This window comes from Lepisma saccharinum, chromosome 8 (assembly GCF_977018435.1).
Source record: "Lepisma saccharinum chromosome 8, izLepSacc3.1, whole genome shotgun sequence".
In the NCBI taxonomy this organism is placed as follows: Eukaryota; Metazoa; Arthropoda; class Insecta; order Zygentoma; family Lepismatidae; genus Lepisma; species Lepisma saccharinum.
In genome coordinates this window covers 18,031,488-18,053,519 of record NC_139236.1, presented here as the reverse complement: position 1 = coordinate 18,053,519, position 22,032 = coordinate 18,031,488, and the positions used below count along the sequence as shown (strand labels likewise).

General features: G+C 40.4%; 1 protein-coding gene across 1 annotated transcript; it reads left to right on the top strand.

Annotated features, from left to right (window-relative positions):
* The first annotated feature begins 58 nt into the window (after positions 1-58).
* LOC145991383 (uncharacterized) lies at positions 59-20,158 on the top strand. The gene is made up of 3 exons (XM_083127375.1): positions 59-563; positions 2,583-2,815; positions 19,816-20,158. The coding sequence occupies exons 1-3, from the start codon at positions 195-197 to the stop codon at positions 20,117-20,119; spliced, it is 906 nt and encodes a 301-aa protein (XP_082983501.1). The 5' UTR covers positions 59-194; the 3' UTR covers positions 20,120-20,158.
* Positions 20,159-22,032: the final 1,874 nt, after the last annotated feature.

Below are 22,032 nucleotides of genomic sequence, written 5' to 3'. Positions count from 1 at the left end.
CCAAAGTCGACAGGATATTGTTGACAGGGTCATGTAAAAGAAGAAGAAGAATTGCAGGATACACTCGATGTCCTCTATGTGTTAATGTCCATTAGATAGTTTGAGCAAGTTTTAGGAATTAAGCAATAAAGCTGCATAAACGAGTTCCCAGGCGAATATACGAACGGTCGATGACCGAAGTCAACAGATAAGCAATGGAAAACCAGAGAAGGATCTCTTCTTCGTCCAACAAAACGAGGAGCTTTGTTAAAGTTGTCCTCGGACAACTAGCCCGGCTGCAAAGCCAAGAGTTATGTGTTCAGTTACGACAGTCCAAGGACAAGTCCCGGACTTCTCCTCCGAAGGAAAGCGGTGACTGGGACACTCCGATTCCAGCGTCGGGGTGCTGCGACGATGATTCTAAGCTTGTTGCTGAGGCAGATGTTCTCTTGGAAGAGCTAAGATTGCAACGCACCGATCACGCGAAGGAGGCGTCTAGGGGAAAACTCCTGAACATTCTAAAGAAGAGAAACGACATTTTGCAATCCAATTTTGATTTTAGAAGAATAAAGGAACAGCTAGAGGTAAGGGTATGCATAAGTTAGTGCAAGGATTAATACTAGAACATTCAACGTCGTTGTTATTTATTGATCCTAGACTAACTTCGATTTCAGTTTTCCTTTAATGCAATATTCTCTTCATATAAGACTAGGCCTTTCTTGGTACCGGACGGGGCTGGACTGCACAATCGACCGTTGTGTTTTACCATTTGAAAGTAAAGAAAAAATATTGTGCGCTAATAGTACGTATTTAACACTTCGGATTGCCACTGTGCATTTCTAAATTTGAAGTTACATTTCTATGAAATATTAAAAAAATATAGCTACTACATTGCTTGTCATAGCTAGTTTCCTTGATCCTAATCCATGCTGTAAACACACAGTATTGCAAGGTCGAACTTTGGTTTTCAACGTGAATATATATGCGAATTTCCACTAGGATTCAACTTTTTTTAAATCATGGGCATGAGTTTACAATACCGGACCACACTCCAATTTCTATAAAATTTCGCCTACTTGCTAATTTCGGTGTCCTGGTGACGTATCTGTAGTTCATATTTGGCGGTCACTTGTTAAAATTGTACATTTACGTGTAGAACTTGTAAAATAACCTTGTGATTTACCACAGTGATTGTCCATACACAGCAATTCGGAACCATCTTTCTTTCGATATTCCTTAATGGTCTTCCTTTATGCACGACGAGGAATGCCTACGAGGTTAGGTTAGGCCTGTTAGGTTAGGTTCCATTAGCATAAATACAAAGAAAAAATAATATTTTGGCTTAGAGAACTATACAGTGTATTGCACGTTGATTTCTTCATGTTGGGAAAATGGCATCTTCCGTGGAGCTACTGTGTTACGTTACGTTAAAAAAACATAGTTTATTTCGTTTTTTTCTCGATTTATTTACTTGACCGCCAATTATTACAAGGATATTCGTGATTAGGAGTTCACAATTAGTGAGTAGGCGAAATTTCATAGAAATTGGAGAGTGGTCCGGTATTGTAAACTCGTTCCAAATCATGTTTTCATTCGTATTTTTTCATGTTTTCATTCAAACGGACTCTATAGAAAAATACGGGGCCGCGGTAGCGGTAGGGGGCGGTAGGTCAATTACCCTAGGGGCGGAGCCCGGAATCGGGGGGCAATTAATACTACTTTTCTCCTACTTCCAATTGTTTCCTCACCTTAAATTTTACATTTCTGGAATCCTTCATTCATACCCTTTCCAACGATGTATCATACATATTTCTAATAAGAAGGGTCGATTCGACATCCTTACCCCGGACGGTGATATACCTATTTTGAAAGCTTGACCACTGAGGATGTCATAGTGAGGAATTACGTATCAACGGGGCTACGTGGATTGCAATATATTCTGAATTATTACGTTCTCCTTGGTATGGGACCTGTCACTGAATCATAGGTTAAATCATTTACATTATACCGCAAAGCTTTGCAAAGTGGGAAAATTAAGGATTATTATTAATTTTTGAGACAGCAAATGAACCTAGGTCCCTAACCTACTCACCATAGGAAGTTCTCGGTTGTTTTAGAGAGAGAGCCATTGAACCTAACAACGTAACCTACTCACATCTTTTGCACTATATTTATCTTTACATCGTTAAATTGTACTTACAGGACCAAGACTGAAAATTATAGATATACATGTAGTTTACATACAGCGCTACATGTAAACAGGGACCCAGTTGACCTTAGCATATTTTATTGTGAACATGCTGGTCTCCGTGGCGGAGTGGTTAGCACATCGCGCTACGACGCCAGGGGTCACAGATTCGAATCCTGGCCTGGGCATGGATGTTTGTGAGTGTCCATTCATCAATTTCATCATATCATCACTCATCCTTGCAAATTAGCCAAAAATAACACAAGAAGCGAAGTAAAATAAAGCAAATATATATAAAATATATATTGTGAATGTAAGAGTCCTGGAAGGGGCTGTTCGATTCCCCATGGATCCAAGTGTGTTGTAAAGCGTCTATGAGATCTGTGCTCTAACGTTACCGTCTGTTCTTTCCTAGAGCCTGTCGTCTGGAATGCTATGCGAGGAATCGCAACAAGAAGTGAAGAACGACATACTGGCGATGTTTGAAAAGCTGAAAGACCTAACGCAGTTGTTGTGGTCCAAGGGCGTAACGTTTGGACAAACAAGGGAGCATCTTCGAGCAAGTGAAGAGCGTTTTGAGATCCTGCGTTGCGCTGACATCTACAGGCAAATTGCGGAACATCGCCAGCTCGAAGTTCAGCACGAAAGGTATACATGAGTAGTGTGAAAAACTAAATATGCTGACCAAGGCAGTAATTTATTTTATTATAAAACATAAACTAAACGTAACGTTTCAACCTTCTAGCAAGACTCTGTACCAAGTACAAATGTAACAAGATACAACAACAGGACATTATATATACACACAAACATTACTCCCTCCAGACTATTAGAAAATTGTTCTGGAACATTCTAGCAGGTGGCTTTCCCTTGTCAACTGTACTTTCACCTAAAAGGCTAAACATATTTACTTCCATATAGAATGTGGTTGGACTCTTTATTTCACGCTCTTTTCCTTCATTTTTCTTCCTTCTCCTCTCCTCTTTCTCTCTTGTCCTTTCCACTCTTTCTAACACCTTCTTCCATTCTTTGTTTAACTTCAGCCCCCATTCCAGTTCATTGTGTCTTCTCACCTTTCTTCCCTATTTCCTTGACCTCCTTCCATTTTCTCACTAGCATTCTCTTCTCCCTTCCTATCTGCTTAGCCTCATCCCACTCTATGTCATGACCTGTTTCTCTCGTGTGTTTAAATATCGCAATTCTCTCTCTCTTAAGTCGTACATCATCCCTATGTTGTTTCAACCTGTCTTTCAGACTCTTTTTCGTTTCTCCTATGAACACACTCTGACATTCTTTACATTTCACTTCGTAGATAATCCCTTCCTCTTCTCTGTTATCCTTTATCTTGTTTGCATTCTTCGCTATTCCTAAGATGCTTCTCTCTCCCTTCCTGTAAGTTTTAATGCCCGCTTTCCTAAGCACTTTGCATATCTTTTCTGTGGTCTTCCCCATACTCCTTAATCCAAACCTTCTCTCTATTTCTTTCTCTTTCTCTATTTCTTTCTTTTCCAATTCTCCCCTGCCCCTTTTCTTCCTTCTTCTGTTTATGTCCAGTCTATCCTCCTTGTCATAGCCATTCTTTTCCAGCTGTTTCCATAGGCTATTTATTTTGCCTTCTTTTTCACATTCTTTCGTGCATATTTTCTTGATTCTGTCCTCTATATTCTTTATAAAATTTATTTTTGTCACCTCACTTACATCACTTCTTTTGTACCAGAATTCTTCTGATACCAAGCGGTTTCAATTTCTTGTCCTCTCTTCCTTTTCATCAATATATCTAGGTAGCTTAACTTGTCTTCTTCTTCTATTTCGAGTTCCAATAATATCCCTCTTTCTTCATCTTGTATTTCTTTGGCAAAAATGTCGAGCTGCCTCTTCGTTCCCTTTCATATGCCAAAACAATCGACCACATAATATCTGCAAAACAGAATTATTTTGTCACCTCCCTTTTCTATCACTTTCTTTTCCCATTCATTCATAACCAATTCAGCCAATGCTGGGCTTAGGCTAGAACTTATATTCAGTCCTTCACTCATTAACATTATTTTATCCCCCATTATACTGTAACTGTTATTCCAAATGGTTTCCAGCACCTTCACTACCCTTTCACTATCCCATTCTCCTATAATTTCTTGTCCCATTCTCTTTTTAATAATATCCAAAACGTGTCCCCTCTTGATGCTCGGGAACATACTTTTCACAAAGACATTAACAAAGAAGGCCCATTACAACGTCACAAAAAAAAATTAGACAAAACTAGCGACCTAGCAGCACCGAACTTCACCTACCTAACCTACTTATGTATACATCTAATAAAGTTAAGCAGATTAGGTTTAATGCTGTGAGCATAACTTGCACAGAAGGTAATCTATACGTGACGTCATGTCATAACAATCACTGCTGACAGTGTATCTGGAAGTTGCTAAAGCTCTCTGTAGGTGCTGGTCACAAACATACTGAAATAAACATCAGTTCGATAGATGCTGCTGATTGCTGTTAAGCTCTAAATCCATCGAACAGAAACTTGAATGGTGTGCTACAGGACAATGCATGACATCATAACAGTAATGGCATTCGTTCTTGGAAAATAAACAATATGCAACAGGAACTCTCCGTGAGTGCCTTTCCTCTCAAAGTTAGTGTGCATAAATCATAATAATTAACGTAAATCATTAGAAATAAAAATAATGTTTGATTATACCATAAACTGTAAATGTGCGCATTATTAACTTTTCAGAATGTAGAAACCTTGAGATATAACCTTCCAAGGGTCCCGTGGTTACAGTTTGCATAGGGGTTACGGGTCGAACGCACAAAATGTGCACAACTTGAAATTTACTGCACCAAAACGAGCCACTTTCGTAAACGTCCGTGGTATTCAGGATTGTCTGTCCAATGGGTCAGTTTTATACTGTAACCTCAGGTTTTCCGATGTTGTGCCTTGCACTTGAGTCATTCGATGCCAAATCAACACAGATATGTGCAATTTTCAACCTGACCATCTCCGATTTTCATGAAATTTGGGGAGTTGAAACTATGCATGGAACTTAGTAACTATGAAAATTTATAGTCTCGTGCGTCTTGTAATTGTTAAATTATTCAAGGTCAAAATTCGCATAAATTGCCCTTTTTGAGCCCGCTTAGCTACACTAAATGTGCTGTAACTCTCCAACTATTTCGCCTAGGAAGCTAAAATAAAGCTTATTGTACAGGGAATTGAACAAGCTTTCCAGTGATATATAATAAGGCTACCTTTGGATAAAAATATAATTTTGTCACGTGACCTTGACTTTTGACCTTGAATATCTCAAAACATGTCATCACCAAAAATCGTAAAAAATATATATTTGGTCCCTCATGCAATACTATAAAACATAACAAAAAATCATTCTGGGACTGCAATGGGATCAGAAAATACAAAATAATATGTGTAACTATGTGACTGATAAAAGCTTCATTACATGAACTATGACGAGTCAAAAGTCCTTTAACACCCCCTACAAAATGTAAAGGAGTTATCCTGGTCATGAAAGAAATTGGTTAGTCACAGAGAGAAAATCGGAGATGGTCAAGTTGTGGGCTGTGTTGATTTCGCATGGAATGACTCACTTGCATCCCCAGTCTCGCTTGGTCACTTGTTATGTTGCCTTGCATCGTAACGAGTTTTTGCAAGACATCGTCCTCTCTATCCGAATAGGTCTACTTTACGTCCTGGATCTTCTGCCTTGGATTGTATTAAAGCAGAAAGGTGACGTAGCTTTCCGTTTCTCTATTTTTGCATCTCGGAAAATCCCAGAGGACCTCAAGCTGGAGGTGAGGAGAGTGGCTTTCTTTACCACACGGCTCGTGACAGTACCAAGCTCTTCGGGGTGTCATCATGGTTTTTGATCCGAACAAGATCGGAAAATTCCCCGAATCACCTTAGAGTTTGCAACGTTCGTGCCGGAGCACTGCACACTACACCATGAAGCGGTGCAAAAGTGTACCCATATATGCTAGCTTGTAGTCAGCCGAACACATGAACTCAATGTATCTCAGGGCTTGCGGGGTTTAGTATGGAAAGGTCAAAAGTCAACTAGTAAAAGTTTATTTATATTTATACACGCATGTAAATAACCAGTTCAGCACATACGCTCTTATTTCCTCTCAGTGAGGTACCTGGGCAGTGTTAGTAACCAAATCTAATTTAGGGGAAACCAACTAGTGCAGGTAACCAATAGGAACCTTGGTAGTAGTCACGTGCCACGCCGTCTGGCGACAACATGCGAAAGCGTCCAATCAATTGCGAGGGACCCGCGGTTTCACAAAGGTGTTGGTATAAAAGGACGCCGCAAAGTCAATCCAGTTCGATCCCTTGGTATGTCCAGTCAGTAGCAAGAGACGGCAAGGTACAAAGTGAAGGAGCACCCAGGAGACTTGGGCCGCCACGACCTAAGGGTAGCATACCAAGCTCTTATGGGGCAGACCAGCTAGGTAGGTAATCTGCTTTTCTTATTCTCCTCCTTCCTTTTGGTTGCTTAGCTATTGGATCCCGGTAGGGGAAACATCCAGACTGGGAACCAGGTCTTTCGCAGCCGGCATCTGGCAGTCGACTGAGCTCCGTTTTTTTTTTTTTTATTGACCGTTGTTGGTCAGGACGTCAACAATTAAGGGGGCCTGCATCTTGTTTTAGCTAATCATTTACAGGTGTCTATTTTCAATTTATTTACAATAATAGAGGTTTAACAATCAACAAATACATTTCCCTCTGCATCTGTCGGAAGAGGGGCGGTCAGACATTGTTCCCAAAAAATATACCAAACATTCAAACACAAGGGACAACACAGGACATTACGTGGTACCTTACGGCACCAAAGTGTCGACTAGATGGGTGATAACCCGATGTCGAGACGAACGGTCACGCGCCTGCCGAATCTCCTGCAGTCCTTGAAGTAGGGTGATAAGCCCCGTCAGGATGTCCGGTTGTGCTAGTTGTTGAAGTAGGTCCAGGAGGGTCGCTTGAGGACTTGTCGGATTTTTTGGAACTGCTGGGCGGTTAGCCGGTCGAGGCCCCGGAGTGCTGGGGCCTCTCCTGCTAGGTGGTGGCCACTGATTGGCCGGTCTCTGCAGTGGTGCTGTTCTTGGAGCCGTGGCGGATGACGTCACTGGCACTTCCTGTCGAATTGGCCGGGTTGGAGCTCGGCGTCTGTTGTCAGATGGGGTTTTCCTCTCTGCTTTGATCTTTTTGAAGAGCGGGCAGCCTCTGTCGCTGGCATAATGCTGCTGGTTGCAATTAACGCATCTTGGTGGTGTGGCCCGGTCCTTTTCCGGGCAGTCAGCAAAGCGGTGAGCCCCCACGAACTTGACGCAGCGGGGCGGAGCGAAGCAATGCCGCTGACCGTGCCCGACCCTCTGGCACGCGTGGCATTGAAGTATTAGTGTAGAGCGATATTTTTCAACCCTCATCGAAAATTGTCCCAATTTGTCCAGCTTGAAGATCTCGTGTGACTTCTGGACATTCGGCAAGACGAGCATTATTAATGGTAAAGATCGGCGGGACGGAGTGGGACCAGGGGTAACTTGATCCTTGTCAGTGGCTTGCTGGGAGTGTCGGAGGGGAGCCTTGAGGCGACTGGCACTGTGGACGGTGATTCCGTAGTGCTTGGTAAAGACGTGTGCCACTTCCTCGGGGTCCAAATCCGCTGGGATTTGTCGAAGGATAACCTTTAGTTTGGCAGCGGCTGAGGAGCCGTATGCGTATCCTATCTTTTTGCTGTGAAGGAAATCACAAACTGTTGTGAAATCCCTCTGGTCTCGCGTTGTTACTCTGCAACATCCTCTGGTGTACATGAATTGAGCCCGGTTGTGAACAACAGCGGTTATTTGGGTGGCTATGTCCTTCCCAGTCGTGCTGAAAATTGAAATGCAGGGAGGCCTGCATGTCTTTGTTGGTAGTGAGGTAACTGGCTTGTTGCCTCGTGTCTGACTGCTTGGCTGCGACGCGGGCTGGCGGTCGCTGTCGTACTCGCTGGCGGTAGAGTTCTCATCATCTACTTCTTTTGTGTGTCGTTTCTTGCGGACTCTCTTCCTTGGTTTCCCCGTGTCCACGACCGGGGATTACCAGGATCGGGCGGGTCTCCTCTCTACCTCTGCTGGGCTGAACGGGCGAGGTACTACGGCCTCCTGCCTGTCATTTCTGCAGTGCACGTACGTGGAGTCGAAAGATGAGAATGTGTGAGAGCTCCGGGCCTCGCTGCATCGTTTATATACTGTTTGGTGGCAGCACTGAGGCGGGTGGAGAAGATCGGAACTAAGCCGGCTGTAGCGTTGCAAACTCCCTTCAATTTTAAGAGTAGCAACCTATGCGCTATGAATTTTCACATTTTACATTGTAAAAATAACTAACATAAAGAAAGTTACTAAAAGCACATGGTAATACAATCTTAACAACTATTGTGTGCTAAACAACAATTACAGAAATGTGCATAAGATTAGATAAAAGATAAATTGAATGTGTATGCCTCGCAGGACATTTTGTATGTTTTCTTTAACAAAACATTGTTAACAAAATATTTCAAATAATATGGCGACCACGTAGGATCGTTAAATGTGGTGACCACGCAGGGTCGCTAAATGTGGCGATTACGCAGGGTCGTTACAAGTTTCGGTCGGTGCTTCAAGATGGACAATGGACATTTCCACTATGACATGAAAAACGTTTTAAATCTATCCATTTTACTCATAATGACACCAAACTGAAATGTGCAAAATATCTCGGCGATATTTGTTTTGGTTCTCCAGATACACGCCTTCAAACACTGCTGAAATTCACCTACTGCGTCACAGATTTAAAAACGTCCTCTGCACAAACTAGACAGGCCTGACGTCATCCTTTAGAAATGCGTGCAGGCAGGACTTCTGCTCGTCCCGAAAACTAGCATGGACCGTGCAAGCGACAGTCATTTCTTACTGCGTAAAACAAGTATCTTGTTATAACTTCCAGTGCAAAAATAATGTGTGTTCCATTTCTTGGGATATGAATTATATCCTAACAGTATAGCAGTATTTACTATAATTCAGCCACTCGGTAGAGGGTTTTCATTAGGCTGACAAAGCAATACTGGTAAGGTAACAGTCAATGGCTGAACACGTGAACAGCCTTGTTCATTGCCAATACATAGATTCTGACTGGCAAGCAATTATGGTTAATAAAATGTCTTTTCTGGAATTACAATTATTTTCGTCATATTCTCTTCGCAATTTTTAAAATAACAATACATTTACACAGGGTGCGAAATCACTGCAGATTGGTGGGGGGAAGCAGCAGACAGTTACACACACACACACTGTATACCTAGGTATATATATATCCACACACGCACCCCCCACACACACATGTATATGTGTCAATTATTAAAAAATGAAATTAAATTATAAAATATACAATATATTATATCGACAGTCCTTCATTCAAAATGTAATTGCAAATTGAAGATTTTAATGTAGCTACTACTGATGCTATGAACAATGATTTGCCTAAGGAGGGAGGGACAAAAATTAAGAGCCATTAAGAGATGATAATAGTTTCTTGTATAAAATCCACATAGAAATGCTAATACGAGTTTTATTAATATATTTATATACTTCACGGTTGCTAACGAAAGCAACATTATAAACATTAACGGAGTAACAAGTCGGTCTTATTTCTGTGTTCTGGGGATAGCGGTGTTCAGTGTCCTTAGAGATGAGGCTCTTTGTTGTCAGTTCTTTTTGTACGTTTTCGATATTATTCCAGTCAAATATATTCGAATCCCAAATTAATTGTTTATGTTTCTTGTTAAAACAAAAACTCTCCTCCCCGGAAGAGATTGGTGTGTGGAAATTTCAGGACATGATCATTGGTGGGGGAAATTCCCCATCTCCCCTGGATTTCGCACCCTGCATTTAGAACACTGGGGTTTACACGCCAATTTCTTCAATATAAGAGGCGATATGGTATATATATATATATATATAAAGGGGTACGCGGAGTTTTTAAATTTCCTGCAGTAAACGACAGTTTTCTCCAGTTAATATATATATATGACAAATTTATGTATTTATCCTACTTTTACGTCGCTTTTCCGTCATATTGTTTAATGGTTAGTATGTATCTTCTCTAATGTCACATTTCTTCCCACTTTTGGGTAATCGCGACAATGACTACAAACAGTATTAGAAGTCGGGGTGCAGGAGAAACTCCCCCACCCCCACTGCCACCAAGTATCACCCAACCTGCCCACAAGACGAGACGAAACTTTGGTCTGTCCCGTCTCATTTCGAAACATTCGCTTTTCCCGTCTCCTTTTATGAGATGAGACGGGAAATGTCTCGTTTCGTGAGCAACACTAACGTTAACAATAGAAGTATCCCCTAAGGCCTACTGTCCCCAAAGGGTAGAGCAAACCCCTCCTCCTCCACCAAACAATTTCCACTTCGATGAAAGGATATTCACGAAGGAACAGTCATGTCCAGCTCGAGAGTCAAACCTGGAACTTGTGAGTTCCTCAGTTAAATTATGAATTTTGTGTATATTAATTACAACGCCAGTTCATTCGTGATAATTCTGAATCGGCAGTTTGGTTTGCATATACACGTATAAGCAGGATAATATCCAGTTTTAGAAGGCTCGTAGCGTTGAAACGAGGAGTCAAACAAACAAACAAAAAAATAATTAAGAAAAGTTATTTTGTCTTTATAGTCTCTATGCACTGTAAAAATTTGTACGATAAGCCTTTGCATAAGTTGTCAATTCTATATTTTTCGAGACTTGAGACAAGAACGAGAATTGCCCTCCGAAACCGAGACGAGACTGTCAACGACGCATTTACAAATAAACACGAGACAGACATTTACATCTCTCAACGAGAACGAAACCAAGACTGCCATATCTCGTTTCGATAGGATCCCTAGTGATGAGGTTGTGAACCAATTAATTAATGCGTTCGGGGAATAAGATGAGGCAGCTTTTTTCGTAGTACAAAAATCAAAACATATTTCAGTATGTGATATAATGTTATATACATTATTTCCTTGTAATATTTACACATAAACTTAGCTTTGAAATGTACTGTGCAACTGATGTAATCTTCTCAGTGTATTTTCTCTTATCTGCACAAAAAATATTTTATCATAATTTGCGTAACAGAAATGAAACACAGACTGAAATTGCTTTATGGAAAAGAAAGTAGGCGTTAAAAGTAAAGTGAAGAATGTGAAAATTCTTATTTTGCACTACATGGTTTATGGTAAATTTCGATAAATATAGGTTTAAAATATATTTTTGAAAATTTGGTTACTAACCAATTTTACAAGCAATAGTTTTCTCGTGACTTGATGAAAACACGCACGCAGCAGAACTCTTTCGTTTTTCTTTTAAGTGAGCAGCAGGGATATTTAATAGAAGAATGATCATTATAAAGCATAGCTTTCCCTTCCATTATCGTTCCTTCTTCCATTATTTAACTCTACACAGATTTGCAAAACTGCTGTACACGTTGGCTCTCCTTGGGCTACCCCCAGTAAACTGGACGCTCGAAGCAGACGACAAACGAGCTCTCTCTAAGAAGTAGAGTGCATCACACATAAATTTGCCGTTGCGTAGATACCAATTTTCGTTTAGTCTCCCTCTCTCTTAGTATCACGTGTTCTACCCTGCTCGAAAACCTTCGCTATTGTTGCCATATCGTCATTCCATTCCTGGACACACTCGCGCAAACATCATTGAAAACAATTGAATAGCGTTCCAGCTCGCGGTTCACACCGTTCGGCAGGGACGGTAATGTGGCAATATAGCACGGCGTAGTGGTTGCTTCTTTTATGCAGTGCATGTTCATTGGCTAGCTAGTAACTAGTGTTGCCAACTGTAATAATGAAGCACTATTTCTGTCACGGAAGGGGAAAGGCAGGTTAAATGACGGTGAGTTTTGTTGGATTGGAAGCACCATTTTTTTATTTTATACTAAGTATTTTACCGGTTTGACGTTGTGTACGTGTATTGCGTGTGCGTTTGTTAATTAACGTTAAATTCCATAATGCCTCCAGTTCTGTCAAAGTTGAAATCAAAAACCTTGCATAGCCAAGCTCGGGAAATTCTAAGCAACGTGCACGAGTTCATGAAGGAGGAAGCCAGTGAAGGTGTTAGCATCCCAATACATCATTTTGGCAAGATAGCAGCGGCTGCGACTGGAGTTCCTGAACGAACAATCAGGGCTATCATGAACGAAAGACAATCTCTTGAGATGTCAGAAGGCCCCTCCACATCATTCCACACTCCCGGGAAAGAACGACAAAGACCAGTGACCAAATCGTCAGTGGACACTTTCGATGAAAACGTTATCCGTAGGCGCATATACGACTACGCTCTGCGTGAAAATGAAGTGCCGACATTGAAAAAATTGCATGTCAAATTACAGGCGGACATACATTTTGCGGGAAGTCAAGTGAGTTTGCGACGTTTGCTGCGAAAGATGGGATTTAGGTGGAGGAAGAGGAGGCTGTCATTTTTGCTGCTTAATGCGATGCATATTGTTTTCTGTGTTAAAATTGCCATGCTTTGATGGGTGACCAAGTTCATAGCAGGGCCGGCGGAAGGGGAGGGCGAACCGTGCCATCGCCCAGAGCGGCAAAATTTGAAGAGAAGAAAAAAATAAGTCTATTGAAAACTGTGATCGAGCGAGATATTCTCTTGCCCTGAATAGTATTGAAATAGCATAAGAAGTCTCATTATTTATTTTATATTTTGATGTTTTAGTTAGGAATATATTGATTTTCAATTTTCCGTTGCTGCGTAATGACCGGGGGGGGGGGGTCGAAATAGAGCGGCATCTGCCGCCACCTCCCAGAGAGGCAAAATGACTAGCGCCAGCCCTGGTTCATAACAAAAGAAAAAGCCGCGCAGCTTATCGTCTAGTGGCAGTGTATGTACTTGTTATTGTTGTAGAAGCCGGCATCCTTTGTAAATGTACAACAAAGGCAACCGACTGTCGACGATCTCAGAGAGGAAATAATAATACTGCTTGAGGAGGAGTGTTATGGTGCAATTGTAGCGGTTTAACACGTTGGCATGTTATTATCTGCCGTTGCAGTTCCATACCAGTGTATACGGGTTTTGGGAGTGAAAAGTTAGAACGCCACCAGTGCATTAATGCAATGAAAAACAATATATACAGGGTGTCATTTTAATGGCGCCCACGGACCACAGATTCGTATAGAGGACATCAAAACAAACAACTTTTCTCAGTAACATTTTTCTCGTTGGTGCGTCGATTAGACGCTACAGCCGTTCAAAAAAGACCGTTTTGCCGCCTGAATATTGGCAACCCACCACAACATTTGATCGTATCTCTGACGTCATATCCTAGGGCGAAACAGCGCATGGCAGGGTTGCAAGGAACAAACAAATTTTGGGAAAAATGACAAACTACCAACCACATTATTTGCTGTAAAACGAAGCGAGAAACGCGTCCAGCAGACCGAACATCATAGTCTACCAGCTAGAAGATCAGCAGTCATCTCAGGGGCAGGGGGAAGTGAAATAACGATATGAGAAATGGTAAAAAAGTATTCAAAATGAAATGTCAATGTCGGATTTTGTCTCAGCCTACATCTAAAATATCAACAACAATAAATTTTATTGCACTTACAGCTTACACCTGGCTGTTTACGCCCAACTACATGTCAAATATTTGCAAATCTCGTTGCAAGATTGATATCTACAGGTTTGTGTCCAGATGCCATGCGGTACTTTTGTGCCGATAACGGAAGTATCCGAGGTTCACGTTGTTACATTACGGCTAAAACAAGTACAACCACAGTAACAATCTAATGATGAATACACTGCCCTCTTCACATTTGCAAACTATTACATGTGTATCCGGTGCATAGGTAAAAACACATAGCCGTCTTAGAGCTTGTATTACTACTACTTATATCATTTTTGCTACTTGCCTCATAATGCTCTAAATATACATTATATTATGTGTTGCTTACCTTTGAAATTTTGAGTTCTTTCATTTTTATTTTGTCATCTGTTCAGTGTGTCACAGACAACTAGCATCAGAAGGACGAAGTGGATAGACATAGACTAAATTGTAGATGCCAACTTGGTAACTAGATTTGCAAATATTTGACAAGTAATCTGAGATAAAATTCGATATGACCAATTCCACTTGAATTCTATTTTCTTTCTACCATTTTTTGTATCGTTTGTTTACTTCCTGTTAGGTTACAGAACGTGTTTTTCTCGTTTTGTGTTACGGTACATAATGTGGCTGATTGTAGCTATGTCATTTTTCACAGAGTATGTGTGTTCCTGGCAACCCTGGAACGCATCGCTTCACGATGGGATATGACGTCACAAATGCAATCAAATGTTGTGTGTGGTTGCCAACATTCAGGCGGCAAAACGGGCATTTTTGAACGGCTGTAGCGCCGAAACTACGCACCAACGAGAAAAATGTTACTGAGAAAAGTTGTTTGTTTTGATGTCCTCTATAAGTTTCCGTGGTCCGTGGGCGCCATTAAAATGACACCCTGTATATATTTTTTATTTTGTTTGAAATCACTCAAATAAGGAATCGTATGAAGAAGTCTTCTTTGCAGCATTTTTGGTAATTTTACTTATGTGTTAGTTCATATTTTGCTAATTTTTAGTCCATATGTATGTAGCTACATACAAAGCCACTTGTTAGTACATATTAATCCTAGTCCTGGTATAATGCATGACGTTTAAAACTCAACGTTAGATACACCTGAATTCTCTAATTTTCTTGTTGTACGTAACAGCTGTGCATCGGCGCACTGCAGCGATTTTTCTATCTGCTCCATTAGCAACACTGCTTCTTTAGTTGTTTCGCGCATCGCACGGCAGAAATATCTGCGCTGGACTTTTTTCTAACGTATTAACATAGCGGGGCGTGTTTTTCAGCGCAACGCTAGCCTCGCAACTTTGGAAGTCTGGTTTTCCCCTTAAACTGAACGCAGAGAAACTCGAAAAATTGCAGGGGTCATTTTCTTAGGTTGTAGTTTTTAAAATTGCTTTAAAAAAATTGAGTGGAAATGTCCATTGAGAATCATTTCACACTGTGAACTACGGACGTCAATGTCGCTGCATGGCGCGGAGTGGTTATCAGAGGGCCATGAGACGCCAAGGGTCCCGGGTTCGAATCCCGGCCTGACTGTGGCCAGGTCAACTTTGCGATTTTTGGAGAGAGGTATAAATTTGACGCGTTATGTTAGCTTCTCTATTAGGGTGCTCTTACTGAGTGTACCTTCATCATATCATCACTTATCTTCGCGATTAGTCCAAATTGGCAGAGAAGCGAAGTAGAACAAACCAATTCAATCACTGCACGGCTAGGTTCTCAGCGATTTTTAGTTCGTTTCTGCAACTTTTGGTGAAGATGACAATGAGTGATGATTGATTTGTTTTTTTTCATTTCGCTTTTCTCTCACTTTTGGAGAAATGCGAAGATGAGATTGATGAAATTGATGAAGGGACACTCACAAAGTACACTCATCCGCAGGCCGGGATTCGAACCCGGGACCCCTGGTGTCGTAGCGCGCTGTGATAACCACTTCACCACGGAGGTCAGGTGTCCAGATTTAGATAAGTTATTTGAAATAAGAATTCGTTACTGTCATGCAATTAGGACCTTAACTGTTTACACAAGAATCACATCTTTTCCCTGTAGTGCAAGTTTTCCCAGTCTAAGTTTATCGCATAAGTTTAAAGCAACACAACAAATCATGCTTCATATGGCAAACAAATCCTCCAATTCTAAACTTATCGAGGTATAGCATAATTCATACTCGTGTAATTTTGGTAACGTGTTACTAAAGTGAGTCCCGAAAAAGTAACGTGTTTAAGCACATTATTAAAATAACAATATGTAAAAATTTTCATATTTTCCTCAAGGAAAAAACGAATGACAAAATATGCACGGAAAGCTAATTAAATAAATCAATTAATATTGTGTAAATAACTTACATAATATGGTGATATGTATCTACTGAACTCCAACAAAGCAGTCCTTTAGAATTAGAAGTCGTACATTGATATTTTACCGATGAATGTATCTTCGTTAGTACATTGTTCTTTGATTCAAGTTCACCTTATTAACCAAAGTTTGTACTGAAAAAACGTTCTGGTCACTTGTCCACAGACAATTCATGTACGAAAGCACTCGTCCAGTGGGGCATTAGTTCCCGGCAGGGCCGGCGGAAGGTTAATAGGGGGGGAGGGAGAACCGTGCCACCGCCCAGAGCGACAAATTTTCAGGGCGGCAAAATTTGAAGATAAAAAAATAAGCCTATTGAAAACTTGTAAGTTATAATATATTATATTATATAACTTGGAAGTTAATAAATGCCAAGCCACCGTTTTGAAGGAAGATATCAGTAGCCTCAATTTAAAACCACTGAGTGCCACAAGGTGGGAAAGCAGCTCCGTTGAGATATCAAGTGGGAGAGGTCTATGATGCGCTCCTAATTGACGACAATAAAACTCTCCAAATGGTCGCACATGAGGCTCAGTGTATTGCAAACCAGTTGTGTGGCTTTACATTCCTTTGCTCACTAGTTATCTGGTATGACTTTCTCCTCCACGTAATGTAATGAGCAAATGTCTTCAAAATATTATTCTACGATCTGTTAGATGCTGTTAGATGATTTCTTGCAAACATATCAGAGATTTGAAATAGGAAGGAGTGATGAAAAATTTCAAAGTTCCTTAGACGCCACTTGGCAGCCTGGCAAGGCCTCCCTCCCTCCACTCGTGGAGGCTGGGGGGGGGGGGAGGTGGGAGACGACCTGTGAGTCCCGGTTGATGCGAAACAATTATTGCACAGTGAAAACCCTTCCGTTCCCAACACATCTAATGTTTCTTCTCCCAATATGATCAAATGCTTACTCATTTAGGTATCTCCAGTGACGTGCCCAAGGGAGGATTGGTGGGCTCATAACCCCATTTGACACAGTCCTTAAAAAAAGAACGTCAAAAAGAGGAAAATATGGCAAAGACTGGCCACCAAAAATAGTATGCGTAACCCCTCTCCCTGCCGAAAATCGTTGGCACGCCACACTTTATCTCGGACACATTTTTAAAAATCAACTCACCAGAAGTTTTTATAATTTCGTATTAGAGACTGAAGTAAAGCACCTTTAACACGATCAAATAAATCATGAACAAGTCCTTGAATTGAACTCTTAAAAGTAAATGATGTCATAGACAACGCCATTTTTCTCATTGGATCCAAGGTTCGGTCAAATAATTTATATTTAGGAATGGTTCTAATTAACGCGTATTTATATCCTCAGTATATTCTAGAACGTTGCGCAGATAAACGATTTATAAATATTGCCAGTAGTTCGACTCCAAGAACATTCCCTCTCGTGCCTTCCAGAGATTAAAAATTACAACGAATAGCTCTGCGTGTGGCGATACCTTTGCTGTGCAGCTTCCAAATGCTGACAAGTCTCTACATAGTGCTCAAGTTTGCTGCGACAATACTGAAAGCTCAAGAAAAGTTTACGTGCAATATTATCAACAACAGGGTTATAGAACATTCTCCGTCTTGCCTTGATAAGTATTTCTCCCCTTAAATTATCGTCACATTATTCAAAAAGCAAAAATCCTAATTTTATCTAATGTAAACAGAAATATTTCCTGAAGGTGTGTGTATGTGGGGGGGGGGCTCGAGCCCCCTCATTCCCACCTTGCATACGCGCTATTAACAATAACAGGGTTATAGAACATTCTTCGTCTTGCCTCAATAATTGTATCTCCTTAAATTATCTTCACATTATTCACAAAGGCAACAACCTAATTTTATCTAGTGTAAACTGAAAAATTTCCTTTCCTGGGGAAGGGGGCTCGAGCCACCTGGTTCCCACCTTGAATACGCGCTAGTAACAATAACAGGGTTATAGAACATTCTCCGTCTTTTCTTGATAATTATTTCTATCAAATTATCATCACATTATTCAAGAAGCTAAAATCCTAATTTTATTTAATGTAAACAGAAAAATTTCCTGTAGGTGGGGGGGAGCCTCGAACCCCCTGATTCCTACCTTGGATAAGCGCTATTAATAATAAGAGGGATATAGAACATTCTTCGTCTTGCCTCGACAATAATTTCTCCTTAAATTATCGTCATATTATTCAAAAAGACAAATACCTAATTTTATCTAGTGTAAAGTGAAAAATTTCCTGAGGGCGGGGGGGGAGGGGTCGAGCCACCTGATCCCCACCTTGGATGCGCGCTAGTAACAATAACAGGGTTATAGAACATTCTCAGTCTTTTCTAGATAATTATTTCTCTCAAATTATTATCACATTATTCAAGAAGCCTAAATCCTAATTTTATGTAGTGTAACAGAAAAACAATATTAAAGGGGGGGGCTCAAGCCCCCTGGTTTCCACTTTGGATACACACTATTAACAATAACAAGGATACAGAACATTCTCCATATTGCCTCGATAATTATTTCTCTCCTTAAATTATCGTCACATTACCTTATTTCACACCACAAGAAACCAAAAACCTCATTTTATCTAGTGTAAACCGAAAACTTTCGGGGAGGGGCTCGAGCCCCATAAGCCCCCTTCTTGGATGCGTGCCTGATTTAGGGGATGTGGGGGTAGGGCCACACACATTCCCGATCTCTGCCATTTTGGAGGTGAAGTGATCAGCACCACTGTCCGGCAGCCTTTACTTTCCAGGGTTGCCCCCAGGTATCCATTAATTTGAGTCTGGGTGAACCCCAGAACCGCTTTAGGCTATACAGGACAACGCAGGAAAGAATTCATAGTTTAGATAACCCACGCGGGAGATCCGGGAATATTATATGTAATTATTTTCAAAATCCAATCATATATTACAGACCTACAACGGTAAACATATGAAATCAAGCCTTCATTTCTTTCCTAATACTTGTTACATTTAAGTTACGTTTAAGAGAGAGAGAGAGAGTTTTCATAAAAACTAATAATTATTTGAACTAGTGTCGCATTTTTTAAAGTTTAACTGTGGTGGAGCGAGATATCCTTCTATGCTTAATAGTATTGAAATAGCGTAACAAGTCTCATTATTTATTTTATAGTATTGATTTTCAATTTCTCGTTGCTGCGTAATGACGGGGAAGAAGGGGGTCGAATCTGCCGCCACCGACCAGGGCGGCAAAATTACTAGCGCCGGCCCTGGTTCCCGGTAAACAGAGAAGAAACTCCAATATTTTAGGAAAATTGAAATATGATATGGCACATTGTTGACATTGAAATGTGAAAGAATTTCTACCCAACACTGCTATAGTAGGGAAGGTGTTTTGTCGCAGTTAATTCTATAGCGATAATTCAGTGTCACAAAAAATGAGAACATTTTTACGACCCGCTTTACGTTAAAAAAAATATACGTTCAAAAAAAATTTGGACAGACACTCAAGAAAAGGGACCATCACCATGTTAGTTGCGTTTCCTTACTCAACGACTCTGAAACACCGGTTGTTTGCAAGTTTCCATCCCTGAATTCTCCCTGAGTGACTAGAAAAACACAATCGGTAACCTCCAGGAGTAAGCTACCAACGAATCGAGCGAACTTCACTAACATATTCCACTCTCTTCTTCTCGACAGGGTATCGTCGAAGAGCTTGCATTTGCTGAATTCCGCCGAGAGCCTGCTGACGGACGAACAATCAGCGGAAGACCCAACGAGCCCCGTCGAAATGAGCAGGGCCTGCCTGTTTTTCGTCTGCCGATGCGTGGGCCAGTTCGTTCTGGGATTCCTCATCCTCCTGGCCGCTAGCAGCCCCTACGCTTGTTACCGAGTGCTCAGACACGCTTGGAGTTATATTCTTGGCTTTCCTGGCAACACTGTCCCGCCAGATTTTCTATCGCTCTTGACTGAACCTTTCTGCCCCTGTCGGCGTCCTTATTAGAACATTTTTTTTTTAAAAAAATGTAGAAACTATTGAATAAATGCACTATTTTCAACATATATTCCTTGTTATGTTTTGTAAAAATCTGAATTTTCATCAACTCCCTTGACTGACTAGGTAGTACGTACCTAATGCCTATTGACTATAACTGAACGATGATGACTCTTGCTGAAATATTTTTGTTTCAATCTTGTGAGAAAGTTTTCGTTCATGTATGACGCACTTTTAAAAGTCAATTTACCGCAAATTACTTCCTTCGTTTCATGCGTCTTTATTTATTTTTGTTCGCTGCCTTCTATGATCATTCATCGCATTCCGCTTACATTTCGCCTTCACACTTCCTCTGATATCCTTGTATTCTTGCGTACAGGTGATGGTACAGTTAATGTCCGCTGTCGCCCTCGTAGCGTGTCATTGCACGATATAGCGTTCACACAGTTTCATATGTTTTTGTAGCTTTCGTAAGGTGAATAGCCAATTAAATAAGAATTCCAGTAGTTGACTTTGAGCGTCTTGTGTTCATTTGTGTTACGACTACATTATTATTGAATGTTCTGCGCCTTTCTACGAAAGTTAAAACTATAGCATAAAGTAAATTTGTTTCATGAATTTCCTGTTGACGCAGACAAAAGTTTGATCTTCGTCCTCTTTGCGCTGAGATAGGCTAATTGGGACTTGACCTACAGTATAAAGTGGAGTCCGATGTCCGAACCAATGTGCAACATGCCTCCATTGTGGGTCGAACCCGTGACCCTTCTGACGCAGGCACAACGAGAAATTTCAAGGGACAACTTTCCGGATGTTATTTCAAGGTGTTTTGTAGTTTATAGTTTACATTTTGTAGAAACAGATTACCTCTTCGACTGAAAAGAAAACTAATGTGCGATACTTTTCACTGTGTTTCTTAATCGATATCCGTCTAACAAAGTTACACATGTAAAATGTCGCTTACAAGACATGCATGATCAAAACCCTGAAAGTACTTCGTTGCTACTGAAAACCAAGATGCGCAAACGTTTCCGATAAACAAGTATACTGCAATACATCAAACATAAGAGCAGATCTACTGAGGCAAATAACAGGAAGAGTACGAATGCAAATTCGTCAATTAGAGGTCAGCGTAGAAAAGATTAGAAAAAAAATAAAAGCATCATGAAGCTCTTTCTACCACATTGAAAATACATGATATTACCTTGGTAGCAAATTTTCATAAGATACATCACAACACTGATTAATTGAAATGCCGTTCACAAGCAAATAGCTTAGCATAGGCATGCGAACTGGAAAGTGGGGGACTGGTGTACCATGGCACCTTCTAATGTGTTTTCAAAAAATAAAAATAAAATCTAGAAACTAACATTAGTCGCATGAAGTTGTGTAATGTCAATTTGGAAATCACAAAAAAGCACTGTATTGTATTAACTTATTTAATGGAGTTCTCATGTCTAAAATATAAAAAATATCAGTTTTCAGATTTTGTATGAACCTGAAAGCTAAAACTATACCATTTAACATGATATATAACACATAATAATACTATTAAGTGACCACGTACAATATTATATATTATAATTCTCTACGTTAAGAAAATGTAACTACACATGAAAAAGATATAACTATAAAATTAAGTAATGGCCGTTAGAAAACCTGGAAAACATAAATCTACAGATTTATTTAATGAGAGGAATTCATCTGATATTACCTGTAGAGATACCTTGCATTGTATTACATTTGTTAGAGTTTGTTGTTCTCCGGAAGGGGGGGGGGAATGAATACCCACCTAAAAATTATATATTTCACACATAATTTCATTTCGGTCACAGTAATTTATGTTAATGATTATAAATTCGTTGAAGGGACATGATAATTTCGGACTAAAATAGTGTTTTTTGAAGGGGCATCATTATTATGGA